The 18,466-nt window shown below is 42.1% G+C and overlaps 1 protein-coding gene across 1 annotated transcript in view; it reads right to left on the minus strand.

The window, feature by feature from the left end:
- Positions 1 to 1,005: 1,005 nt before the first annotated feature.
- The window catches only part of LOC109880226 (kelch-like protein 24), a 53,292-nt gene continuing 35,831 nt past the window's right edge, over positions 1,006 to 18,466 (minus strand). The window contains exons 6-8 of the mRNA XM_020472451.2: positions 14,699 to 14,887; positions 6,085 to 6,273; positions 1,006 to 5,683 (exon numbers count right to left, since the gene is read on the minus strand). Coding sequence (XP_020328040.1) covers positions 5,480 to 5,683; positions 6,085 to 6,273; positions 14,699 to 14,887 — 582 coding nt within the window. The 3' untranslated portion in view covers positions 1,006 to 5,479. The remainder of the gene's footprint in view (positions 5,684 to 6,084; positions 6,274 to 14,698; positions 14,888 to 18,466) is intronic.

Genomic DNA, 18,466 nt, shown 5'->3' on the forward strand with positions numbered 1-18,466 from the left:
TGACCTTAGATCAGTGGCTAGGGACAACTTCATCCTATCCATGAATTCCATCATCACACTAGCATGGATGCCAGTCTGTCTCTGCTCTCTTGCCAACTGCTGATTGAATTGCCAAGCCAAACATTGTTTGACATGACAATCAGTGGAATGATAGCTGAACAGAGGCTATCATCACACCACCTGTTGTAGCCAATCTCCAGTCTCTGCCAGCACAACAGATGGTTTCCCCTGGGTTTATCAACATATGCATTCGCATGTGTAGCCTACACTCTTAGACAAAACGGTGCTATCTAAAACCTAAAATGGTTCATTGGCTGTCTCCTTAAGATAACCCTTTGAAGAATAATTTTTGGTTTGAGGTAAAACACTTCTGGTTCCAGTTAGAACCCTTCGGGATTCCATTTAGAACCATTTCCACAGATTGTTCTACATGGAAGCCAAAAGGGTTCTACCTGGGACCAAAAAGGGTTCTCTTATGGGGACAGCTGGGGAACCCTTTTGGAGCCCTTTTTCTGAGAGTGTTTAGCTCTACATGTGTAGCCTATGTGAAAATGCCAAGAACAAAACAGATACCCATGAACAAAGCCTCAGTCTAAAGCCACAATAAAACACTTTTCCAAAGTAGTGGAATTATTCTCTGGAATCTTGAACGAGTCATCATTTGATTAAAGTGCGATAAGGCATTTCCATTTAACATCTCCCCAGGTAACATTCCTTTGACGATTGACGGGCAATTGACACCGACAATACTGTAATAACCACCCTGTACCGTGTGTAATAGTAGTGTCTATTCCTTTGGAATCTCCTCTCCGTTCCAGGCTATAGGTTTAGTGGGGTGGTAGACAGGCAGACAGACACATATCTTTACATTCTTCCAATCACTGTGATTATAAGACTAGTGTATGTCTTGTTTTATCACTATATCATGGTATTGCTGCCATTCATGTTTTAAGCTATGGTAATTTAAATATTGTATTGCAATATATCATAGAACTGTACACCAAGTTCATTATAAAGAATAACTTTATTGATGCTTCATTTACACAAGTGAGCAATTACAGTCTGATATACTGTAGCTCAGACAGTCCAAGTTACTTTTCAGCGACAAACAGAAGAACAAATGATTCAAACAACACATCATACATACTTTAATTCAATATTGGCTTATTCCATTATGGTATAAAGGACTGCATTCTCTAGACAGTACTGCCCCCCCCCCCCTCAAAACAACGTCACCTTAGGGATTTGATCTGAGCCGAAGGCCTAACGCTACATTCACATCCATCAATCACTTCTCCCCTGTCCAGGCCTTGCCCACTGAGAGTCATCCAAAATAGAGTAGAGACCATTTGCATGGGACAGATTGTCATAAACAAGCATCACACAATCACACACAATCCTAACCCTTATCCCAGCACTCACCGCAATAACAGCTATAGAAAGAGTAAGAATATGATCAGAACAAAAGGATAATCTCAACAAGGTAGAAACATGACAACCTCTGCACTGCTAACAATGAAAAACATAAATCATGGTGATACATAGACATGAGGACAATGTTGTTTTGTCCTGTTATGGTAAATACTCAATGAAGTCACAGACGCACTCACACACTCTTTCTCTCGCCTGCCAGCCTCCTCTGGTTGTGTGCCACTGAGTTAAAACCCTGAGCTAGGAATTCTGGGAGAGAATGAGGTTACACTTGAGGGGTTCTGAAGAATTCCAACATTCCTCTAATCCAATATTGCTTCCGGTGGTTTACCACTGTGCATTTCACACAAAAATCAAATCAGCCATCCACATGAATGTCTGGAATATAGAGTAAGCCAACAAGCATGTAATTTCACTTTGATTAACAGAACCAGATATATCCTAATATTATTCTATTGCATCTTACACTTCTTTTGTTTAAATTTAGATAACATTTTATTTAGTCAAATCATAATTGAGTAACAAAACCCGTCCCTTACCCATTGCCCAATAACGGCGTGCATCCCCCCTCCCTCATTCTCTCTCCCTGTGTTGATCTCCATCTCACATGTTATAGTTGTGCTATTTGTGAGGAATCAGAGAAACAGCAGCACAGACCAGTAGGAGTTGCTGACTGGCTCCATTCACTATACTCACATACGTCACATGAAAGCAAAGAACATTTACTGATACAGTAAACAAAGAACATCTAAAATCATATTTACATTTGTGATATTTTCAATTTCACTCTACATATAATAGTGAACGTGCACAATCTCGGATACAAAAAGACACAATCAACAAAAACAGATCAATTTAAATCAAAATGGAGTAAATAAAAAGGCTTAAAGTTACCCAATTCACAGCAATACATCTATTCTAATGAAAGGAGTAAAAGGAGACTTTTACTGACCAGAATCAACACAAAGACATTTCTGCCGTCACACCTGCCAATCCATCATATCCTGTGTGAGGTAATACACTGGTGTCAGTGTATTTACCTGAGCAGACGGCACACACCTGGAGGTCACCATGGTTACCCCGAGCTACACTTGTGTACATGAGCTGTACATTACATGAGTATACAGGTGAGAGGTGACACCGTCTACGTATGGCACAGAGTTCTATAGAATTTGCAAACATGAAGCAAGGCCACTGGGTAAGCAGCACAATAGCAAACAGTCTATTATGACGCAACGCGGTTTACATATGGTAAAAGTCACATGATATACTGTACCAGTCATTCAGAACAGTCTTCATATACAAAGACATCTGAAATGGACTAAATCACCCACACACCCAACATCCAGATCAACTATCCAAACACATGGAGCAACAAGCACACAGGTAAAGCTACACCAGTACAAATATCCAATGGTAAAAAAAGACTCAATATCATTTAATACATTCCAAAATAAAAAAAATGTCTGTGTTTATTTCTGTGTATATAGGTACACTACCGTTCAAATATTTGGGGTCACTTAGGTCTTTGTTATCCATGAAAACATACATGAAATGAGATATGGATTTTTCTTTGCAACTCTGCCTAGAAGGCAAGCATCCTGGAGTCACCTCTTCACTGTTGATGTTGAGACTGGTGTTTTGCAGGTACTATTTAATGATGCTGCCAGTTTAGGACTTGTGAGGTGTCTGTTTCTCAAACTAGACACTCTAATGTACTTGTCCTATTGCTCAGTTGTGCACCGGGGCCTCCCACTCCTCTTTCTATTCTGGTTAGAGCCAGTTTGTGCTGTTCTGTGAAGGGAGTAGTACACAGCGTTGTACGAGATCTTCAGTTTCTTGGCAATTTCTCGCATGGAATAGCCTTCATTTCTCAGAACAAGAATAAACTGACGAGTTTCAGAAGAAAGTTTTGTTTCTGGCCATTTTGAGCCTGTAATCGAACCCACAAATGCTGATGCTCCAGATACTCAACTAGTTTAAAGAAGGCCAGTTTTATTGCTTCTTTAATCAGAACGACTGTTTTCAGCTGTGCTAACATAATTGCAAAAGGGTTTACTAATGATCTATTAGCCTTTTAAAATGATAAACTTGGATTAACTAACACAACGTGCCATTGGAACAAAGGAGTGATGGTTGCTGATAATGGGCCTCTGTACACCTATGTAGATATTCCATAAAAAAGCTGCCGTTTCCTGCAACAAAAGTCATTTACAACATTAACAATGTCTACACTGTATTTCTGATCAATTTGATGTTATTTTAAATGGACATTTCTAAGTGAGCCCAAACCTTTAAACGGTAGTGTATGTGTGTACCAAAGATTAAAGGGAGGGCGACCGGGAAAGATGATGAAAATGTAAGAGGTAGGATATGAGGAGAAAAGAGCTGATAAGAAAACAGGAAGTAGAGGGAAGCTCTGACAGGAAATGGAAATAGGAGAGAGCAGATTCATAGTTCAGACCACAGCAGGAGGAGAGGAGAGAGGAGCAGAGACAACAGCAAAGGTTCTGGCTGCGTCCCAATTCTCTCATATGGCCTCCTTTCCTTGCCACCTTTCAATCATGTAATTGACAATGGAAGTAAGACATTTCATACTATTTGGACATGGCCTCTGTTTTTCCAATCCTATTCAAATATATACAGTACCAGTCAAAAGTTTGGGCACACCTACTAATTTCAGGGTTTTTCTTATTTTGTACTATTGTCTACACTGTAGAATAATAATGAAGACATCAAAACTATGAAATAACACATATGGAATCATGTAGTAACCAAAAAAGTGTTAAATCAAACACTTCAAATCAAAATATATTTTTGGGCCTTTTAGCAAATAGAGCTATATTTTGTATACCGCCCCTACCTTGTCACAACACAACTGATTGTCTGAAATGCATTAAGAAGGAAAACATTCTACAAATTAACACACCTGTTAATTGAAATGCATTCCAGGTGACTACTTCATGATGTTGGTTGAGAGAATGCCAAGAGTGTACAAAGCTGTCATCAAGGCAAAGGGTGGCTACTTTGAAGAATCTAACATATATTTTGATTTGTTTAATGCTTTTTTTGGTTACTACATGATTCTATATGTGTTATTTCATAGTTTTGATGTCTTCACTATTATTCTACAATGTAGAAAATAGTAAAAATAAAGAACAACTCTTGAATGAGCAGGTGTGTCCAAACTGTTGACTGGTACTGTATAATTATACCGAACAATCACTGCTTAACTGCAAATCAAATTGAAGTCATGAAACTCAGTTCGACCACATTCTTAACCTCTAGCTTCCATCCTTACCCTCTGGGCTTCCAGGTAAAAGGACTCCCATACATTCCATGATGCATGTACTGTTACAAGTTTCTATGATACTATCAAGTGATTTTAAGGCCATTTTAACACAGTTGGAATACAGCCAATGGAGTGATGAGTATAACTTTTTGCCTTTTAAAACCCTTCCTGTACCACCCCCAGGTCAATCAGAGCCAGGTTCCAATGCATTTCTCTCAAGTCTGAATCAGTGCTTTGTTCTTGATTACTATCACTATTCCCTGTCAGCACCTGACAACATACATCATCTCGAAAAGCAACACTTTCAAAGACCAGAATCTCTGGTTCTTAGGAAGAGCAGCTGAGGAGCTGCTACTGGCCCAGGAATGCCCACAGCCTACACACTGATGCTTACATACTGTAGTGGCGTCTGGAGGCCTAACAGACGGTCTGTGATTTGGTTCTCCGGAAAACAACAACAGACAGAGATGGATCTGCAGTAGCACAGCAGGAATTCCATGATACCAACCACAGAGAGAGTTGCTACATAGGCCAATGAGTGAATAATTTAATCAGAAACTGGGGCTGTAGGTGGTCTGAATTTCTAAAGAAGTTGCTTCTTGAGATGAATAAAGAATGTGTGTGTGTGAGTGGGGTGATTATGCGTGCATGTCTGCTTGCAGCATTTTTAAAGAGAGTGTGTCTCAATACATATTTTTTTCAGTGTATCTGAAAGCGTGATTATGTATACGCCTGTGTGTTTCTGTGTGTGTGGGGTCAGGGCCGGTGGAGGAACTTCTCATTGTAACGGTGGATGGTGACACAGCCGTGGTAGGAGATGGGGCGAGGCATGGCGGCCACCCCGGTGATGATGCCTGTTGCCGGGTCGTAACACAGGATGGTGTCTGAGGCCTCGCCGTTCTCACCCCGCCCACCCAGGATGAAGATCTTCCCATTACACACAGACATGCCACAGCTCTCCTGGAGAGAGAGAGAGATAGAGAGAGACAGAGAGAGAAAGAGAGAGAGAGAGAGAGAGAGAGAGAGAGAGAGAGAGAGAGAGAGAGAGAGAGAGAGAGAGAGAGAGAGAGAGAGAGAGAGAGAGAGAGAGAGAGAGAGAGAGAGAGAGAGAAAGAGAGAGAGAGAGAGAGAGAGAGAGAGAGAGAAAGAGAGAGAGAGAGAGAGAGAGAGAAAGAAAGAAAGAAAGAAAGAGGGGAAATGTTCCTCATCACTGTTGCCTCCTTTTTTGGGGTTGAAATCAAAAATCTCCAGTTATAATGTAATGTGAACACTGTATTTGTTTTCATAAACTATTGTTACCTCATAGCAGCTCTGAAGTTGAAATGAAAATCTCCCAGTACCATAGCTGATGTCATCATTACCTGTTTGCTGAAGGTGTGCACCACGTGCATCCAGTAGTCCTCTGCAGGGTCGTAGCAGAAAATGGACTTGGTGAGACCTCCTGACACATAGATCAGGTTGTTCAGAGAGACTGCCGTGATGCAGCGCTTCGCGATGGGGATGCTTGCCCTTAGTGCCCAGGTGTCTTCCTCTGGGTCGTAGCACTGGACCTAGAGAGATCACGTGGATTAATGATTGATTCATTATGTTAGGTTCCAAAACTGTGGTTTGAAAGGTATAGCTGTGCAAGGATACATGGACTCAGAGCATAACACATGAAAACATTATGCAGTACAACAATTTATTTCCTACTTGGATCTTGGTAAAACACTTGGAAACACTTGGAACATGCAGAAACATTGGACAGACAGATTGTACAAGTCAGATATATGGAATTGGACATGTTAACACGCATACATCTCAGTTTAATCAATAATAATAATATTTCAGTTGACCTATTTTCTTATCCTTTCAGTGGTGGAAAGTATTACGGCAAGATATGCAAAACACTATGAGGGCTCCTAGCCAAACCCTCCCCCCCTCCCTCCCCTTCTTTCTCTTCCTGCCTGTTTTCTCTCACTTTAGCGGTCATAAACAGAGCAGGTGCTTTAAATATTTTTTACAGCTGGCCCATCTAGCGGAAATGGCTCAGTTCTGCCTGGCTCAGTTCTGCCAGAGCCAGATCCATGACAATAAATATCAACCTGTAATGCAAAGGGGCGGCTAGGACAAGAGACAAATTAAACTATAGGAAATGTGGCAGTTTTCTAGGACAAGAGACAAATTAAACTATAGGAAATGTGGCAGTTTTCTAGGACAAGAGACAAATTAAAATATAGGAAATGTGACAGTTTTCTAGGACAGGAGACAAATTAAACTATAGGAAATGTGACAGTTTTCTAGAACAGGAGACAAATTAAACTATAGGAAATGTGGCAGTTTTCTAGGACAAGAGACAAATTAAACTATAGGAAATGTGGCAGTTTTCTAGGACAAGAGACAAATTAAACTATAGGAAATGTGACAGTTTTCTAGGACAAGAGGCAAATTAAACTATAGGACATGTGACAGTTTTCTAGGACAGGAGACAAAGGGGATTAGATAATGGTGACACGTTTTCTAGGAAAGGATACAAATGAGACTATAGGAAAGGTGACAATTTTCTAGGACAAGAGACAAATTAAACTATAGGAAATGTGACAGTTTTCTAGGACAGGAGACAAAGGGGATTAGATAATGGTGACACGTTTTCTAGGAAAGGATACAAATGAGACTATAGGAAAGGTGACAATTTTCTAGGACAAGAGACAAATTAAACTATAGGAAATGTGACAGTTTTCTAGGACAGGAGACAAAGGGGATTAGATAATGGTGACACGTTTTCTAGGAAAGGATACAAATGAGACTATAGGAAAGGTGACACATTTAAAGGAAAAGAGACAAAGGAACGGAAATTGAACTTTTAAAATACTATTAGAACAGAGCCGTGATATCTGTCCTACCCGAGACAGAGCCATGCAGCCTTTGTCTGTGTCTGTGCTCATTTATCAGACATCACCACTGGTTCCAAGAGGAGAGAGAAAACCGACTGCCGCACCACACCCAGGAGATATCACTGTCCTGGACCCGTGTCCATATCAGAGGAGGAGGGAGAAAACCGACTGCCGCGCGGACACCCAGGAGATATCACTGTCCTGGACCCGTGTCCATATCAGAGGAGGAGGGCTGATCTATGATCAGGTCCCCTGTCTTACTCATTATAATCAGAAAGGGAAAACTGATCCTAGATCAGTACTCTAAGACACTGTGTAAAAAACTAAACTTTGGTCATTTAGCAGACACTCTTATCCAGAGCGACTTACTGTAGAGAGTGCATACATTTTCATACTTTATTTCCCTTCTCTGTATTGGTTCCCTGAGGGAACCGAACCAAGCACCTTACTCCAACTGAGCCACACAGGACTATATCTCTGAGGGACTGTACATCATTGATGCCATAGGGGTGCCCCTTAGATAGGGGGTATCAAAAGGGAGATAAAAAACAACATCCTGTATGTCAGGAAAGCCCTGTCTGTTCTGTGTACATTTGATATACATTAAAAGCTGTCTCCATAGGAGAACCCTTTCTGGTTCCATGTAGACCCAAGTGTTCAACCTGGAACCAAAAAGCTATAGGGAGGTGTTGTGACTTTATCTAGTCCTCTGTCCTCCAGCTATAGGGATTCGCTGTACACTACTTGAACTGGATAAACAGCCACCTCATTCAAACCAACCTTATTCAACCCATGTGTTGTAATATCAGTCAGAGGGTTATTAGAGACCCATGTGTTGTAATATCAGTCAGAGGGTTATTAGAGACCCATGTGCTGTAATATCAGTCAGAGGGTTATTAGAGACCCATGTGTTGTAATATCAGTCAGAGGGTTATTAGAGACCCATGTGTTGTAATATCAGTCAGAGGGTTATTAGAGACCCATGTGTTGTAGATCAGTCAGAGGGTTATTAGAGACCCATGTGTTATAATATCAGTCAGAGGGTTATTAGAGACCCATGTGTTGTAATATCAGTCAGAGGGTTATTAGAGACCCATGTGTTGTAATATCAGTCAGAGGGTTATTAGAGACCCATGTGTTGTAATATCAGTCAGAGGGTTATTAGAGACCCATGTGTTGTAGATCAGTCAGAGGGTTATTAGAGACCAATGTGTTATAATATCAGTCAGAGGGTTATTAGAGACCCATGTGTTGTAATATCAGTCAGAGGGTTATTAGAGATCCAAGTGCTGTAATATCAGTCAGAGGGTTATTAGAGACCCATGTGTTGTAATATCAGTCAGAGGGTTATTAGAGACCCATGTGTTGTAATATCAGTCAGAGGGTTATTAGAGACCCATGTGTTGTAATATCAGTCAGAGGGTTATTAGAGACCCATGTGTTATAATATCAGTCAGAGGGTTATTAGAGACCCATGTGTTGTAATATCAGTCAGAGGGTTATTAGAGACCCATGTGCTATAATATCAGTCAGAGGGTTATTAGAGACCCATGTGTTGTAATATCAGTCAGAGGGTTATTAGAGACCCATGTGTTGTAATATCAGTCAGAGGGTTATTAGAGACCCATGTGTTGTAATATCAGTCAGAGGGTTATTAGAGACCCATGTGTTGTAATACCAGTCAGAGGGTTATTAGAGACCCATGTGTTGTAATATCAGTCAGAGGGTTATTAGAGACCCATGTGTTGTAATATCAGTCAGAGGGTTATTAGAGACCTATGTGTTGTAATATCAGTCAGAGGGTTATTAGAGACCCATGTGTTGTAATATCAGTCAGAGGGTTATTAAAGACCCATGTGTTGTAATATCGGTCAGAGGGTTATTAGAGACCCATGTGTTGTAATATCAGTCAGAGGGTTATTAAAGAGTGTTATTGGAGAGATGTATAGGATAGGTGCAAATCTCACAAGTACACGATTCTATCTAACAATGTTTGAACATCTTGAAGAACGATCTGCACTTAATGGCCATGTACTCTTATAATCTTCACCCGGCACAACCAGAAGAGGACTGGCCACCCCTGGTTCCTCTCTAGGTTTCTTCCTAAGTTCCTGCCTTTCTAGGGAGTTTTTCCTAGTCACCGTGGTTCTACAACTACATTGCATATACAACTGTGATGAAGGACAGGGAATGGTGGTGGTGGGGTTGAAGGACAGGGAATGGTGGTGGGGTTGAAGGACAGGGAATGGTGGTGGTGGTGGGGTTGAAGGACAGGGAATGGTGGTGGTGGTGAGGTTGAAGGACAGGGAATGGTGGTGGGGTTGAAGGACAGGGAATGGTGGTGGGGTTGAAGGACAGGGAATGGTGGTGGTGGTGAGGTTGAAGGCCAGGGGTGGTGGTGGTGGGGTTGAAGGACAGGGAATGGTGGTGGTGGTGGGGTTGAAGGACAGGGAATGGTGGTGGTGGTGGGGTTGAAGGACAGGGAATGGTGGTGGGGTTGAAGGACAGGGAATGGTGGTGGGGTTGAAGGACAGGGAATGGTGGTGGGGTTGAAGGACAGGGAATGGTGGTGGGGTTGAAGGACAGGGAATGGTGGTGGGGTTGAAGGACAGGGAATGGTGGTGGGGTTGAAGGACAGGGAATGGTGGTGGGGTTGAAGGACAGGGAATGGTGGTGGGGTTGAAGGACAGGGAATGGTGGTGGTGGTGGGGTTGAAGGACAGGTGTGGTAGGTTTGGGGGATTGTTGATGTACAGTTGAAGTCAGAAGTTTACATACATTTAAGCAAAATACATTTAAATTCCGTTTTTCACAATTCCTGACATTTAATCCTAGTAAATATTCCCTTATTTAGGTCAGTTAGGATCACCACTTTATTTAAAAAAATAATAGTAGAGAGAATTATTTATTTCAGCTTGTACTTCTTTCATCACAATCCCAGTGGGTCGGAAGTTTACATACACTCAATTAGTATTTGGTAGCATTGCCTTTAAATTGTTTAACTTGGGTCAAACGTTTCAGTTAACCTTCCACAAACTTCCCACAATAAGTTGGGTGAATTTTGGCCCATTTCTCCTGACAGAGCTGGTGTAACTGAGTCAGGTTTGTAGGCCTCCTTGCTCACACATGCTTTTTCAGTTCTGTCAACACATTTTCTATGGGATTGAGGTCAGGGCATTGATGGACACTCCAATACCTTGACTTTGTTGTTCTTAAGCCATTTTGCCACAACTTTGGAAGTATGCTTGGGGTCATTGTCCATTTGGAAGACCCATTTGCGACCTGATGTCTTGAGATGTTGCTTCAATATATTCACGTCCTTTTCCTTCTTCATTTTTATTTATTTTTATATTTCACCTTTATTTAACCAGGTAGGCTAGTTGAGAACACCTTTATTTAACCAGGTAGGCTAGTTGAGAACACCTTTATTTAACCAGGTAGGCTAGTTGAGAACACCTTTATTTAACCAGGTAGGCTAGTTGAGAACACCTTTATTTAACCAGGTAGGCTAGTTGAGAACAAGTTCTCATTTGCAACTGCGAACTGGCCAAGATAAAGCATAGCAATTCGACACATACAACAACACAGAGTTACACATGGAATAAACTAAACATAATCAATAATACAGTAGAACAAAAGAAAACAAAAAGTCTATATACAGTGAGTGAAAATGAGGTAAGGTAAAGGAGTTAAGGCAGTAAATAGGTCATGGTGGCGAAGTAACTACAATATAGCAATTGAAACACTGGAATGGTAGATGTGCAAAAAGATGAATGTGCAAGTAGAGATGTTGGGGTGCAAAGTAGCAAGATAAATAAATAAATACTGTATGGGGACGAGGTAGGTTGATAGATGGGCTGTTTACAGATAGGCTATCTGTGAGCTGCTCTGACAGCTGGTGCTTAAAGCTAGTGAGGGAGATATGAGTCTCCAACTTCAGAGATTTTTGCAGTTTGTTCCAGTCATTGGCAGCAGAGAACTGTAAGGAAAGACGACCAAAGGAGGAATTGGCTTTGGGGGTGACCAGTGAGATATACCTGCCTGAGCGCGTGCTACGAGTGGGTGCTACCAGTGAGCTGAGATAAGGTGGGGTTTACCTAGCAGAGACTTGTAGATAACCTGTAGCCAGTGGGTTTGGCGACGAGTATGAAGCGAGGGCCAACCAACGAGAGCGTACAGGATGCAATGGTGGGTAGTGTATGGGGCTTTGGTGACAAAACGGATGGCACTGTGATAGACTGCATCCAGTTTGCTGAGTAGAGTGTTGGAGGCTATTTTGTAAATGACATTGCTGAAGTCGAGGATCGGTAGGATGGTCAGTTTTACGAGGATATGTTTGGCAGCATGAGTGAAAGAGGCTTTGTTGCGAAATAGGAAGCCGATTCTAGATTTAATTTTGGATTGGAGATGCTTAATGTGAGTCTGGAAGGAGAGTTTACAGTCTAACCAGACACCTAGGTATTTGTAGTTGTCCACGTATTCTAAGTCAGAGCCGTCCAGAGTAGTGATGCTGGACGTGCGAGCAGGTGCGGGCAGGGATCGGTTGAATAGCATGCATTTAGTTTTCCCTGCGTTTAAGAGCAGTTGGAGGCCACGGAAGGAGAGTTGTATGGCATTGAAGCTCGTCTGGAGGTTAGTTAACACAGTGTCCAAAGAGGGGCCAGAAGTATACAGAATGGTGTCGTCTGCGTAGAGGTGTACCAGAGAATCACCAGCAGCAAGAGCAACATCATTGATGTCTACAGAGAAGAGAGTCGGCCTGAGGATTGAACCCTGTGGCACCCCCATAGAGACTGCCAGAGGTCCGGACAACAGGCCCTCCGATTTGACATACTGAACTTTATCAGAGAAGTAGTTGGTGAACCAATCATTTGAGGCAATCATTTGAGAAACCAAGGCTGTCGAGTCTGCCTATAAGAGTGTGGTGATTGACAGAGTCAAAAGCCTTGGCCAGGTCGATGGATACGGCTGCACAGTAATGTCTCTTATCGGTGGCGGTTATGATGTCGTTTTGGACCTTGAGCGTGGCTGAGGTGCACCCATGACCAGCTCTGAAACCAGATTGCATAGCGGAGAAGGTACGGTGGGATTCGAAATGGTCGGTAATCTGTTTGTTAACTTGGCTTTCGAAGACCTTAGAAAGACAGGGTAGGATAGATATAGGTCTGTCCCCCCCCCCCCCCCCCCCCGGCAGCTTTCCAATCTTTGGGAATCTCAGACGATACGAAAGAGAGGTTGAACAGGCTAGTAATAGGGGTTGCAATTTCGGCAGATCATTTTAGAAATAGAGGGTCCAGATTGTCTAGCCCGGCTGATTTGTAGGGGTCCAGATTTTGCAGCTCTTTCAGAACATCAGCTATCTGGATTTTGGTAATGGAGAAATTTTCGGGGCTTTGGCGGGTTGCCGTGGAGGGTGCCGGGCAGTTGACCGGGGTAGGGGTAGCCAGTTGGAAAGCATGGCCAGCCGTAGAGAAATGCTTATTGAAATTCTCAATTATAGTGGATTTATCGGTGGTGACAGTGTTTCCTAGCCTCAGAGCAGTTGGCAGCTGAGAGGAGGTGCTCTTATTCTCCATGGACTTTACAGTGTCCCAGAACTTTTTTGAGTTAGTACAACAGGATGCAAATTTCTGTTTGGAAAAGCTAGCCTTAGCTTTCCTAACTCTCTGTGTATATTTGTTCCTAACTTCTTGCATATCACAGGGGCTATTCGATGCTAATGCAGAACGCCACTGGATGTTTTTGTGCTGGTCAAGGGCAGACAGGTCTGGAGTGAACCAAGGACTATATCTATTTTTAGTTCTACATTTTTTGAACGTGGCATGCTTTTTTAAGATGGCGAGGAAGGCACTTTTAAAGAATAGCCAGGCATCATCTACTGACGGGATGAGGTCAATGTCATTCCAGGATACCCCGGTCAGGTCAATTAGAAAGGCCTGCTCGCAGAAGTGTTTTAGGGAGCGTTTGGCAGTGATGAGGGGTGGTTGTTTGGTCAAAGACCCATTACAGATGTAATCTATTTTGTAAAGTGCACCAGTCCCTCCTGCAGAAAAGCACACCCACAACATGATGCTGCCACCCCCGTGCTTCACGGTTGGGATGGTGTTCTTCGGCTTGCAAGCCTCCCCCTCCAAACATAATGATGGTCATTATGGACAAATAGTTATATTTTTGTTTCATCAGACCAGAGGATATTTCTCAAAAAATTACAATCTTTGTCCCCATGTGCAGTTGCAAACCATAGTCTGGCTTTTTATGGCAGTTTTGGAGCAGTGGCTTCTTCCTTGTTGAGTGGCCCTTTCAGGTTATGTCAATATAGGAGTCGTTTTACTGTGGATATAGATACTTTTGTACCTGTTTCTTCTAGCATCATCAGAAGGTCCTTTGCTGTTGTTCTGGGATTGATTTACACTTTCGCACCAAAGTACATTCATCTCTAGGAGACAGAACGCATCTCCTTCCAGAGTAGTATGATGGCTGCGTGGTCCCATGGTGTTTACACTTTCGTACTATTGTTTGTTCAGATGAACGTGGCACCTTCAGGCGTTTGGAAATTGCTCCCAAGGATGAACCAGACTTATGGAGCTCTACAATTCTTTTTCTGAGGTCTTGGCTGATTTATTTTGATTTTCCGATGATGTCAATCAAAGAGGCACTGAGTTTGAAGGTATGCCTTGAAATACATCCACAGGTACACCTCCAATTGACTCAAATTATGTCAATTAGCCTGTCAGAAGCTTCTAAAGCCATGACATCATTTTCTGGAATTTCCCAAGCTGTTTAAATGCAGTCAACTTAGTGTTTGTAAACTTCTGACCCACTGGAATTGTGATACAGAGAATTATGGGAAAAAAACAAGTTTTAATGACTCCAACCTAAGTGTATGTAAACTTCCGATTTCAACTGTATATCAATGTGTATGGTTCTACCCACCTTTCCAGTTATCCATGTGTGTGGTTCTACCCACCTTTCCAGTTATCCATGTGTGTGGTTCTACCCACCTTTCCAGTTATCCATGTGTGTGGTTCTACCCACCTTTCCAGGTATCCATGTGTGTGGTTCTACCCACCTTGCCAGCTATCCATGTGTATAGGTCTACCCACCTTGTCAGAGCAAGTGTTGTCGTCCGGCCCTCCGCCGATGACAAAGAGTTTCCCAGCACAGCTGGACACGGCCGGGGAACTGACTGCCTCCTTCATGGGAGCCACCTCTGTCCAGCGGTTAGAGAAGGAGTCATAGCACTCCACACTGCTCAGACGACTCTGGCCGTCATACCCTCCCACTGCATAGACCTATACAGATATACAATTACAGTGGTAAGACAAGACAATACTGACTACCATTTACATCACAGATGGGCAACTCAAGTCCTCAGGGGCCGGAACGGTGTCACTCTTTGTCCCCATTTCTAGCAAACACCGCTGATTAAACTAATTGCATTCTAAACTGAAGATTAGTGGATTATTGTATTAGAGTCAGTTGCATTAGCTGGGGCTGGGACAAAAGTGTGACACCAATCAGGACCTGAGGACTGGAATTGCCCATCCCTGATTTACATACACTATAATGTACATACACCTGTCTTAGGAACTCCCATGGCGAGGGTGTTTATCTGTGCACACACAATCCTGTTCAAATAGGCTTACTGTACTGACACATCCAACACACAGTGACACTGTCTGTGGCATAGATACAGGTTTGTTTACAGGAAGCCACCAGCCCATGTGTGTGTCAAAAAAGCAGAGCATCTCTTTATTACGGACAGACCTCTACCCATCTTTACAACCATTGAATCTATATGTTTTGACCATGACAGTGTTCAATCTAAGGTAACGACAAGTAATTTAGCCTCTTCAACTTGTTCAACAGCCACACCATTCATTACCAGATTCAGCTGAGGTCTAGAACTCTATAAGCATGCTGAAAGTCTGTTGTTAATTTGTTTGCAGAGAAATAGCATTGTATTTGGTAAAACACAATTTTTCCCAACAGTTTGCTAATAGCTGCCAGCAAGCTTATAGACACTCCTGGGTAGCAGAATTACTTTGGCTTCCCTCCAGGCTTGAGAACAAAGACTTCTCTCTCGGCTCAGATTAAAGACATAACAGATAGGAGTGGCTATAGAGTCAGCTACCATCCTCAATAGCTTTCTATCTAAGTTGTTAATGCCAGGAGGTTTGTCATTATTGATCGATAACAATCATTTTTCCACCTCTCCCACACTAACTTACAAAATTCTAACTTGCAATGCTTTTCTTTCATTATTTGTTTTATTATGCATGAATAAGATGACTCACTGTTCGTTGTTGGCATTTCCTGCCTACGATTGGCCACTTTGCCAATTAAGTAATCATTAAAATAATTGGCAACATCCAATGGTTTTGTGATAAGCCATCTGATTCGATGAACAATGGAGTTGAATGTCTTTCTGCCCATCATTTCATTTAAAGTACAATGTTTTTTCCCACCATTCTTTATCTCATTGATCTTGGCTTCATAATACAGTTTCTACTTCTTTTTGTTGAGTTTAGTCACATCATTTCTCAATTTGCAGTAAGAGAGCCAATCAGATGTGCAGCCAGAGTTATTAGCCACTCCTTTTGCCCCATCTCTTTCAACCATACAGTTTTTCAATTCCTCATCAATCCATGGAGCCTTAATAGTTCTAACAGTCAGTTTCTTAACAGGTGCATGTTTATCAATAATTGGAAGCAGCAATTTCATAAATTCATCAAGTGCAGCATCTGTAAGCTCCTCATTAATCACATCAGACCAACAAATACTAACATCATCCACATAAGAGTCACAGCTAAATATTTTGTATGATCTCTTATACACTATTTTAGGCCCAGCTGTTGGGACTTTCGCTTTCCTGGATATAGCCACTATATTGGGATTACTGCATCCAATGGGTACGGATACAGCTTTAGAACAATGTTCTACAGTATTTGTAAAAACGTGATCGATACATGTGGATGATCTTGTTCCTGTAGTGTTGGAAAACATTCTGGTAGGTTGATTAATAACTTGAACCAGTAAGTTACCAGTTACCAGTTACAGTAAGAAGCTTCCTCTTGAGTGGACAGCTTGATGAAAACCAGTCAATACTCAAGTCCCCAAGAAAGTAGACCTCTCTGTTTACATCACATACACTATCAAGCATTTCACACATTATATTTAGATACTGACTTATCACTTGGTGTCCTATAGCAACACCCCAAAATAAAAGGCTTTAGATAAAGAGCCAAGTGAACCTGCAACCACAACACTTCAATAACACTTGACATAAGATCTTCTCTAAGCATAACAGGAATATGACTCTGAATATATACAGGAACACCTCCCCCATCAGCATTTCTGTCTCTTCTATAGACGTTATATCCTTGTATTGCTACTGCTGTATCCTCAAATGAATTATCCAAGTGAGTCTCAGAAATGGCTTAAATATGAATGTTATCTGATGTTAGCAAGTTATCGATATCATGAACCTTACAGTATTTCTAAGGCTACATATAATAATATGCCCTTTCCTGTGGAGCTTATCAGAGATAGGCATAATACTGAAGAGCAAACAAAGCAAGATATATATTTTTAACATTCAGCAGTCCATTAATTAATTGGTGTGTGAGTGTGTCTGTTGTGGGATTGAAGCTACGATCCTTATAGGCTTGGCTCTCTCATCCCCTCCAGGCTTCTGGGAGGAAGGGTGGACAATGAGCTTGTCATGGCGGATAAACGCAATGTCCCCATGCGCTCTGGCAACTTTCATGGCTGGGATCAGTTCTTTCCTCTTCTGGCGCACAGCTTCAGGATAGTCCTCGTTGAGGGAGATTCACGTTCCTCTCAAGTTCTTGGCTCTTTCCAGGACAGCTACCTTGTCCTTGAACCTCGGGAACTTGACCTCTATCGGCCTGGGCCCGTCACCTGGGCCGGTGGTGGATTTTCCAGTCCTGTGGGAGTGCTCCACCTCAATCTTCCTGTGGTCCATCTTCTATTTCTCAGAGATCATTTCCCTCACTGTCTTCAGACTCCATCCAGGTCTCATGTGGAGAATCTGCAATTCTGTTCACAACTATGTTGTTCTGCCTGTCTCTCTGTCCCTAGAGATAGTCGGATTTATCGTTCAATGTTGTCATGGATTCACACACAGAACTGATGTCCTCTCTCAATGACTTACAGATTGCTGTCATCTTGCTGTTCTCCTGTTTCAACTCATCAAAACAATTGAAGCTATTTTCTTGTTGTTGCAACAACTGCTTGTAGAACTATTTTTGTCCCGGCAGGGCTGGTCACAGGAAAGATTGAAAGCAACAAACAGCAGGGATCTAGACAGCCACAAACCCGGGACAATCCACGGTCCCAGCCACAATAGCTAAGCAAGTCACGGGCTGCGTTCAAGCCCTCAAGAAAACCCTGCTAGCTTGATATGCAGCTAGCTAGCACCTAGGCTAGCTGCAACGCCAAATAGCTCCTCAGATTCGTCCTTGGTCGACAGGATCACTGAACAGAGACTAGCAGTCACAGCAACTGACGCCAACTGCGTCGTCGGATCCAAACTAAAAAGTTAGCTAGCTACTAAGAACTTTACAATACACTTTCAAAACAACAATCTTTTCAAAACAACAATCTTTTCAAAACAACAAAACAGAGCTCTTCCTCATTCTGGTGGTAAATGTATTTGCTGAAATATACTTAAGTTTCAAATGTAAAAGTATAAATAATTTAAACTTCCTTAAATTACGCAAACCAGACAGCACCATTTTCTTGTTTTTTAAATTCATGGACAGCCAGGTGCACACTCCAACACTCAGGGACAATTTACAAACAAAGCATGTGTGTTTAGTAAGTCAACCAGATCAGAGGCAGTAGTG

Source organism: Oncorhynchus kisutch, linkage group LG30 (assembly GCF_002021735.2).
Source record: "Oncorhynchus kisutch isolate 150728-3 linkage group LG30, Okis_V2, whole genome shotgun sequence".
In the NCBI taxonomy this organism is placed as follows: domain Eukaryota; kingdom Metazoa; phylum Chordata; class Actinopteri; order Salmoniformes; family Salmonidae; genus Oncorhynchus; species Oncorhynchus kisutch.